This window comes from Sycon ciliatum, chromosome 11 (assembly GCF_964019385.1).
Source record: "Sycon ciliatum chromosome 11, ocSycCili1.1, whole genome shotgun sequence".
Classification (NCBI taxonomy): Eukaryota; Metazoa; Porifera; class Calcarea; order Leucosolenida; family Sycettidae; genus Sycon; species Sycon ciliatum.
Window position 1 is genome coordinate 12413700 of NC_088653.1, and position 9213 is coordinate 12422912.

A 9213-nucleotide genomic window follows, 5' to 3' on the forward strand; every position below is an offset into this window, starting at 1 on the left:
AGAGTACATAAGTAGGCCCGGCGCTTGTTACGTTCGTGTCGCTTGTAGCAGGATGCCGCAGATGATGAGCGACGGCGGACCGAATCCGCACACCCTTTCCGACATAAGTTTTTGCAAGAGTACATAACTGTGTAGTTATGTACTCTTGGTTTTTGGTATTGCACTTGCCAATGCACATTCCTTCCTACGTCATTAACTTTTGTTGTCTGTGTTTCCCTTCTCCCATGTGCCCCTGGCCCGGTTGACGCTGCCGCGCCGGCGGACTGGATCTGTGCATGGACGTCTACCTGGTCTACGCTCGTCGTGCAATAACGGAACGCAGGAACGGAAAGATTGGCGGCGCAGGAGAGGCGTCCGCCCTCGAGAACGGTAAGGCACCTATTAGTATTGATGTGTTGGAAGAGTGTGCCACGATGGTGGTTGAGGAATGAAGGGTGGCGTCGGTCGGGAAAGCGGTTGACTTGGCCGAAGTTGGAACGTGGAGAGTGTATCGTTCTCACCCTGTTCTTGTACTCATTACTTTTAATTAATGTGCGCGCGTATGTGTGTGTCTGCGTCTGTGGGTGTACGTGTGGAGGGTGGGGGCCCTCCATTTCTGTCCGCATGTTTCGATGGTGGTTTGAGGAATTAGCGAATAGCACGTGAAATGGGGGCACAGGCAAAGACAAAGCAGGCCAAGTACATGGCTAGATGTCGTGAAAATACCCGCGGTCGTGGAGTAGTCACGAAACGCGCACATAAGAAGGTGCGCAGCAAAAGGCGGTCACGAGCAGGACGTCGGAAGGAAAGGACACACATAAAGATGGTTGTCCCCGTGAAAAAACCAGCCCGTGAGAAGTTGCATATATGTGATGTACTTGAGAGTGTGGACGATGTTCCCGACGATGCATTTGGGCTGCCCACGTGGCATCCTTCGGAATGCACTGTCCACGACATGGCTCCAAATGCACGTATATCGCCACCGCTGTACACTTTCACTTCTCAAACCAAAGGAAGTGACCGAGACGTTATATGTGGTGCAATCCGCGCTCGCCTTGTGCACGATGTAGAGAGGATGGACGATCTGCGTATTAACAAGGTATGTGGGTACTTGATCAAGGTTTCCCGCGAAATAACTTGCATAGAAGTGAATCGCTGCAAAGACATTGCCAAGTACGTGCGCACATTGGACTTGACTGAAGAGTGCACAGGTGACATTGAGAAGACATACCGTGGCGACTGTCAGCATCATGACAGCAGAGCACAACCTTACCATAGTGACTCCTGGCGGATTTGTGTGGGGAGTGAGGGCAGTGAACTATTGTCGCCTATAATTGTTGATGTCGATGGCAAGCCGCACCGTACTGTCCACGCGCCCGATGCGAGCGAAGTGGAAGGAGGAATTGAGTCTGTCCACGCGCCAGATGCGAGCGAAGTGGCGGGAGAAATTGCAGCTGTACACGCGGCAGATGTGAGCCAAGTGGGTGGAGAAAGTGCAGCTGTCCACGCGCCAGGTGCGAACGAAGTGGCAGGAGAAATTGAAGGTGCGTCAGAGGACGATGTGAAAGTAACAGTTGTCGAGCTGCAGAAGTGTGATGGCTTGTGCAAGGTGCGTGATGATGGTGCGTTTAAGGTACGCGAATTTTGCTTCCTGATAACGCAATGCGTTGATGAGAACAGTAACTTGGGCGACATGTTGCGTAACTTGTTTGCAGAATCGTGCATGTCGAAGAGTAGGAACGTAGACCACATGCCGTATCCGTGTTGTAAATGTGAAATTTTTGATAGCAATTTGAAATGGTGCCTTCCCATGTGCAAGACCGGGTACTCGGGAAATTGCACTTTTGACAGTGCGTGCAGTAGCTTGTGGTGCAACTTGTACCACATGAGGCCTCATTCTCACGTCGCATTTAAATTGTATGCCAATGCAACTGCGGTCAAGCGTGCATGTCTAGCGAGGCAGGCCTTGACAGATGTCTTAGCTCGTGAGTGTACCCTTAATGACATGTATTGCATGGTAGCTGAGGTTGCCAGCCTGTATCCTGCTGGTGTGTGGGACGGTTTCACGAAGGGAGAATACCTTGATGATGCATTCAAGGACATTGGTGTGTCACGAGTGGGCGTCAGTGTCCAGCACGATCTACAGTTGGATGAGAATGCTATTATCACTAGGCACACCGAACAGTATGCGGCGTTTGAGGAGAAGGTGTGTAACGTTCCCATATTTCCATGCATTTCGTGCCACATGCTGAGGAGAAGGGAAGAGGTGGTCCCCTTTTCTATTGAAGATAGCGACGTATGTGTTGGAAGTGTGATGGATAGACTTAAAAATTACGTTCGTGAAAACATGCATGCTGAGGATGCATTGTTCATTTGCAAGCTCTGTAAAACGTACATGAGCAAAGAGAGCATGCCGCCGTCATGCGTTCTAAATGACTTGCACCTGGACCCTGTTCCAGAATGCTTGTCACGTCTGAACTCATTTGAGAAGCTACTCATCCAAAAAGTGAAACCCTTCCAGACATGTTACAAGCTGGATACGAAACATGGCAGCCGACCGTATTCGGAGCGAGTGAGGTGTGCGAAGAACAAAATACTGCACCTTCCATTGCCCATTGATGCCAATGCGCGTCTCATGCATGACTTGTGTGCTGACAATATAAACATCATTGTGAACGGTGTACCAACTAGCGCGAAGATTGTCTGGAAGCACCTTGTCAGGCCGAAGGTTGTAGTCGAAGCCTTGCAGTGGTTATCTGGGGTTAATCCGCAGTACGCCGACGTGCGCAATATAACGACTGACGAACAGCTGCAGGCACGCTTGGGTATTGCAGAGTGTGCAGACAAAGTTGGTGATGCAGAGTCACCTTTGCTTGTTCGCATGACGCATGATGAGCATTTGCGAATGTGTGAGCAGTATTCCATGCATGCACTTGACTTCGCCACGACTGAGGATACGTCGCACTACTACCGACAAGAGCGAGCGACGGGCGTGCCAGTGGACGCAAGAGACGAAAGAACTGAATACTCCGCATTCCCGCATCTCTTCCCGCACGGACGCTTTGGAAAGTACCACATTCGCGATAGGGAATTAAGTGACGCAAACTACCACATTCAACGTCTCACGAATGCAGATAGTCGCTTTCGCAGGGACCAGGCGTACTTGTTTTGGACATGCAACCAACACCAACTGAAGGCAGTAAGCCGCGGAGTGCAGCACATGTTGCCTTCCAGGAGTGCTTGTAGCAGCCTTACTGCTGGTCAATTGTCCAACCAGTCATCCTATTCAAATGACGCGATGGATGGGGAATTCTTCAGCGTCCTGAATCGCGTGCGAGGTACACAGGGATACTGGCATATGCACTACAGGGACTTGATGTCGATGGTGCGGACATTTGGGCCACCTACATGGTTTGTGACATTCAGTGCCGGTGAGTATGAGTGGGAGGACATGGACTTCCACTTGCGCACTGTCAACCGTGACGTGGAGGGGCAGATGACACAAGGTGAATTATGCGCACAGGACCCTGTCACAGTTGCACGACACTTCCGCATTAGGCAGCAGGCCATTCTTGACTTCTTGCACAAGGCACAGCCGCTGGGACGAGTAGAGCATCATTTTGTTCGCCTGGAATACCAGGCGAGAGGTGCTGGGCACTACCATTGCCTTCTGTGGGTGAAAGATGCGCCTGTTGTCGGTGTCAACTCTGGCGATGAAGTTCGCGAGTTCATCACAAGCCGTGTCACCTGTCAGTTACCAGATCCTGTGTGCAATCCAAGACTGCATGAGATGGTGTCGAAGTGGCAGGTCCATGTATGCTCGGGCCGTTCTTGCCGGCGCACGAGATATGTATCTGGAGAAGGGAAATCTGTGGCGGTGACGCGGTGCCGATACGGATTCCCACGAAAGGAAAACCAGACCTTCCAGCTTCGTGATCCCACCGATGCGCGGCATGCGAACAACAGACTGTATGATGTTGTCCGTGGCAGTAGTGAGTCGATGGTTAACGACTACAATCCAGAATTGCTGCTTGCTTGGAACGGGAACATGGATGTCCGTTTCGTAGCGGACGAGGCCCGCACTGTGGCGCGATACGTGACTGGATATATTGCGAAGGCTGAACGCAGTCAACTTGAGGATATTGCTGAAGCAGCTAGGCAGGCGCATGCGGATCCTTTTCGACGGGCGTTCTATTTCGGTGCGCAGGCTTTGGCCCAGCGTGAAATTGGTGCGTACGAGGCAGCTGACCTTCTGCTTGGCACACAGCTTGTCGTAAAGTCGGATGTGGTGAAGTGGGTTAACACTGCGTTTCCACACGAGATGAAAAGAAGGCTGCGGCCGCGTGCTGAGATCGCTGAACTTGACAATAGTAGTACTGACATATATCGGGACGAGTGGCTTACAGACTACTACCCTAACAGGTCGGACCGCATGGAGGGCGTCAGTTACCATGACTTCCATGCTTACTATGAGTACTCAAGTCAGGCAGGACCTAGGAAGGGGGGCTACGAGACGTTGCGAAACGAAAAAGGATTCGTGCGTAAACGTGCCGGTAGCAAAGTTCTGAACTACCGCGCGTGGTATCCGACTAGGTCTGAAGAGCAGCGAGAAAAGTATTATTGGACCCTGTTGCTTCTCCATGTGCCTTTCCGTGATGTCGCTGAACTCAAGTTTGAACGGGACAGTTACGCAGATGCATTTGCGGAAGCAACTGCGAGTCATCCGCACCTCCTCGAATTAGATGCGCATGCACAAAGGATGGCACAACTCTCTGACACTGCCCAAGAAAAAGAGGAAGCGAATGAAAGGAGAGATAATCGCCTAGTTCTCGAAGACGCTGATGCGTACGCCGCTGAAGCAACAGGAAATGTCGAAGTGAAGGTACTGGACAGGATGGAAGATGTAGAGCTGGCCCTGCGGGCTGATCCAACTGAGAGTGGGGAGCACACACGGGAGAGCTTGACTGACGAGCAGTGCGCAGTATTCGATGACATCATGAAAAGTTTGTGTTCTGCGACCGGTACTGCTGAGAAATGCAACCCTCTGACCCTATTTGTGAGTGGACAGGGGGGCTGCGGCAAGACTTTCCTCATACGCACGCTACGCGCATCTTGCATTGAAGAGTTTGGTGAAGGAAGCGTCGCCCTCGCTGCTCCAACTGGTCTGGCTGCCCATGGAATTGGGGGGGTAACTATCCACAGGCTTCTCAGCCTCCCTGTTGAGCATGGGTCTTGCGGGGAGTATCGAACTCTTTCCGGTGAGGTTCGCTTTGAACTGAGAACTAGGTTGCGAAACTTGAAGCTCCTCATCATAGATGAAGTGAGCATGGTGAGTAATGTCACGCTGCTGTACATCCACCTGCGGCTCTGCGAAATCCTAGGGTACGGTGAGAGGTCCGGTAAGATGTTCGGGGGCTGTAATCTGGTATTCTTCGGGGACCTGCTTCAATTGTCACCTGTTAAAGGTTTACCTGTGTACTGCGAGGTAACACATGCACAGCTGAAACGCGTTACGGGCTCCGCCACGTGTATGCCTCTGTGGGGCTCATTTAGGTATGCCGAACTGACAAAGAATGTCCGTCAGCAAGGGGACAATCGGTTCACCGAGCTGTTGAACAGAGTACGTGTTGGTGAGGTAACAAACGAGGACTTCTCCTGCCTCCAGAGTAGGGTCATGGAAGGGTATGTTGATGACAAATGGCCCATGGTCGTTGCTGACTTCCTGATCGACATGCAACGACACGGTAAGCTCCCCACATGCTTGATGGCTACACAGGCCATGTGCCAATCTATAAACGAAAAGATGATGGGGTCATTCCCCTTGACTTTCGTCATACCGTGCGATGACTGTGTTGATTCACAGTCATTGCGCACCCCGAAAGAGAAGGATATTGAACGTCTTCAGCACCTAGACCACACCCGTACGGGTGGATTACCGCAAACATTGACACTCGCTGTTGGGTGTCGGGTAATGTTGCGCAGAAATGTGGATGTGTTGAAGGGGTTAGTAAATGGGTCTATGGGTGAAGTGACTCAGCTCGACTTAGGTAAGGGTCGTGTCGAGAAGGTACATGTTTTGCTTGACGCCACGAACAACGTTGAGGTTGTTGAGAAAGTGACGGTCGCTTTCGAGGTAAGCAAAGGTGTTTTCTACAATCGCAGACAGTTCCCGCTGGTGCTGGCATACAGTATCACAATACACAAGTCGCAAGGGTTGACCCTGGAGTCCGTGGTAACTTCGTTAGGTCCCGAGATCTTCACTTCTGGCATGGCGTACGTGGCCCTGTCACGCTGCAAGACATTGGAAGGGATCCACATCCTGAGGCTGAAGCGCGAGTCTATAACAGCTGAGGTTAAGAATGTTCGAGAGTATAACCGGCTGCGGGCAAATTTCACACCCCACTTGCCACCTTTCCCACTTCCAGCTGAAGAACCCGGGGCGAAGAAGAGGAAGGCTCAACGTCAACCCGGCCCGAAAAGAAGTGTGCGCCCGACCGTGGCAAAGGTAGAAGGAAATGAGAATTGCCGATCCCCTGCCCTGACTTTGCGAAGGCCGACCAGCGTAGCCCCTGTTGGGTTGCCAAACCTGGGAAACACATGTTTCCTGAACAGTGCTCTCCAGCTTCTTGCTTCCAGTCAACTGAGCATTCACCTGAGCAATGTTTACGGCGAACAGGTACATACTGATGAGCCCGTAATACGACCTCTTGTTGCGACGCTGGAGGCGCTGAGAATGTGTCAAGGTGCACCTCCTATCAGGGAGTTGCTGGAAGATTGTAGGCGAGCTGCACCGACAATGTTCGATGGCTCTTGCCAAAATGTCACCGAAGCTCTAATGTGGCTTGTGGAAACATGCGACGAGTACCTTCGCAGCAAAGGAGCAGACACCATGAAGTCCCGAATGGTGATAGGGTACATTAACACATGGCACTGTGAATGTGAACAGTGTCCACGCAACTTTGCTGAGGGCGAGCGTGAATTGCAGATCCATAACATTCTACTCAATGGCGATACAAGCGAAGATGCGTACAGATGTCTGTCGCACACAAGGCGCCATGAATGTTCTGCATGTGGTGGAAATCACGACATATGTCGCACCTCCGCTATGGCGCGTGCACGTACAGGTGTTTGCATGGAAATATTCCGAGGTGTGCGTGAGGAGAGGGCTGCACGTTTCCTTTTGCCCACCTCGTTTGATATTGGTGATAGAAATCTTTCTCTTGTTGCGAGTGTGAACCACCATGGTGGGCTCACGGGTGGTCACTACACAGCTCGGGTGCGCCGCCATGGTGATGTGTGGAATGCGAACGACAGTGTAGTGTCGTTGAACGAGAGTATTGTTGATCATACAAATGTATGTCTTGCATACTATGAATGAATGACGCTGTGTGTCATTACTTGACATGTGCGCGCGGTATCGGTTGTAGTACAACAACAATATACCACTATTCTCGCTCCCAGCGACTTGCTGGTTGATGCTGAGGTATTCTCGCTCCCAGCGACTTGCTGGTTGATGCTGAGGTATTCTCGCTCCCAGCGACTTGCTGGTTGATGCTGAGGTAACGCACTGTGTCCTCCTGCTGCAGTAGTGAGGATGGGTGGTTGGTGGGAATCCTCTCAGGATCCCATGCAATCCGTTGCTAATTGAATGTGTACTGGTTCCTTGTGCTTGCTGATCTACAGACACAGAAACGGCGATTGGGTGCCTGAAGGCACTGGATATGTCGGCCGCTGACGCAGAGCGGCTGTTTGAGTGGGCACCGGACGGGAGTGATGCCCCATGTACACCGCCAATAATCGCCGCCCCCCACCAGGCTCAGCAAGAGCAGCGGCAGCGGCAAGAGGAGGAGGAGAAGCGGCGGCAGCAGCAGCAGCGGCAGCAAGCACAACAGCAAGCCCAGCAGCGGGAGAAAGAGGCGCAGCAGCTGTGGCGCGAGTCTCAGGTGCGGGGCCGGGCTGAAGCCAAGAAACGTCAGCTGCAAGTACAGGAGCGACGGCAGCAAGCACTGGAGGCAAAGCGCCAATGGCACGAGAGGGAAGAGGGGCGGCAGGAGGAGCGGCGGCAGAAGCAGCAGCAGCAGGAGCAGCAGCAGCGGCGGCAGTTTGAAGAAGAGGAGGAGCACGTCGGTGCATCGCACCACGCACCAGGAACACACCAGCCCCAGCACCAGCACCCGCAAAGTCGTGGGGGGAGGAGACGGCGGAGGTGGGCAGGCGGGCCTATGGTTTCGCCCACCCATTCTTATCATGGGCAGATGTGAGTGATATGCCGTGTGCAACCTGTGGTGGCAGTGGCAGTGGCGAATGTGCACTGACACGCACACTATACAATCGTGCATGTCGAGGAGTAGGAACGTGGACCACGTGCCGTAGCCATGTGGTGAATGGGAAATGTCTGATAGCAATTTGGAATGGTGCCTCCCCATGATCAAGATCGTGTACTCGGGAAATTGCACTTTTGACAGTGGCTGCAGTTGCTTGTTGTGCAACTTGTACTACATGAGGCCTCATTCTCATGTTACGTGGCGTGGTCCGCAAACTGCAATCCTTAGGCAAATATCATGTTTGCAATTTTGTGCTTGTATGTGCTATGGTCTGTGTTCATCTGCAGAATCAATATCCACAATGTGTACACTGGGCGGCAGCCAAGGAATCGGGGACGGGGACGTGGTCGTGGACGTGGACGTGCCAGTGAAGTGGAGAGGTGAGGCGCTACTTGGAGAAGCACCCTAGTCATGGCTTCTGCGTTAAGTAATTCACATATCTGTGTGCACATTGGGGTCGTTGAAGGGTGTGGTACAGGACTGCTTCATCAATACCCGCACCCGCTGCTTGTGAAATTCCGCGAGGGTGCGGGCCATGGAGTGAAAGTAATAGTTGAAAATGGCGGAATGTTTGTGAAGCATCATTTTCATCCTGAAACATACCCTGTTTACTGTTGTGCGTCTGTACATGTCCAGGTCGGCGTAGTTGTGCGGCGGGGAAGGCGAAATGCACGACCTTGTTGGAAATAAAAGATTGTAGCATGAATGGCGCTGTGCTGCGTTTACTGTGGGGAAGTGCGTGTCCTGTGCTGGAGTGGATGGGCATGTGGGCGCGTAGACATTCCTCCTCGGGTGTGCGGGTGCCCCATTGTTCGCCCGTCCGTGGTCATGCACTCCATTGTTCCATGACATGTGAGTGTGTGTTAGCATGTATGCATGTGTGCAAGTGTGTGCAAGTGTGTGTGTGTGT

At 52.3% G+C, this 9213-nt stretch overlaps 1 protein-coding gene across 3 annotated transcripts; it reads left to right on the plus strand.

Moving 5' to 3' along the window:
• Positions 1–221: 221 nt before the first annotated feature.
• Positions 222–9009, plus strand: LOC135827503 (GATA zinc finger domain-containing protein 10-like). Of its 3 annotated transcripts, none has more exons than XM_065339993.1 (4): positions 222–369; positions 7663–8236; positions 8591–8683; positions 8940–9009. In XM_065339993.1, exons 1-4 carry the CDS (start codon positions 276–278, stop codon positions 8947–8949), a joined length of 771 nt encoding a protein of 256 aa, XP_065196065.1. In that variant the 5' UTR covers positions 222–275; the 3' UTR covers positions 8950–9009. The 3 variants fall into 3 exon arrangements, with proteins under 3 accessions (XP_065196065.1, XP_065196067.1, XP_065196066.1); XM_065339995.1 differs by lacking the exon at positions 222–369 and adding an exon at positions 7369–7567; XM_065339994.1 differs by lacking the exon at positions 222–369 and adding an exon at positions 7369–7538.
• Positions 9010–9213: the final 204 nt, after the last annotated feature.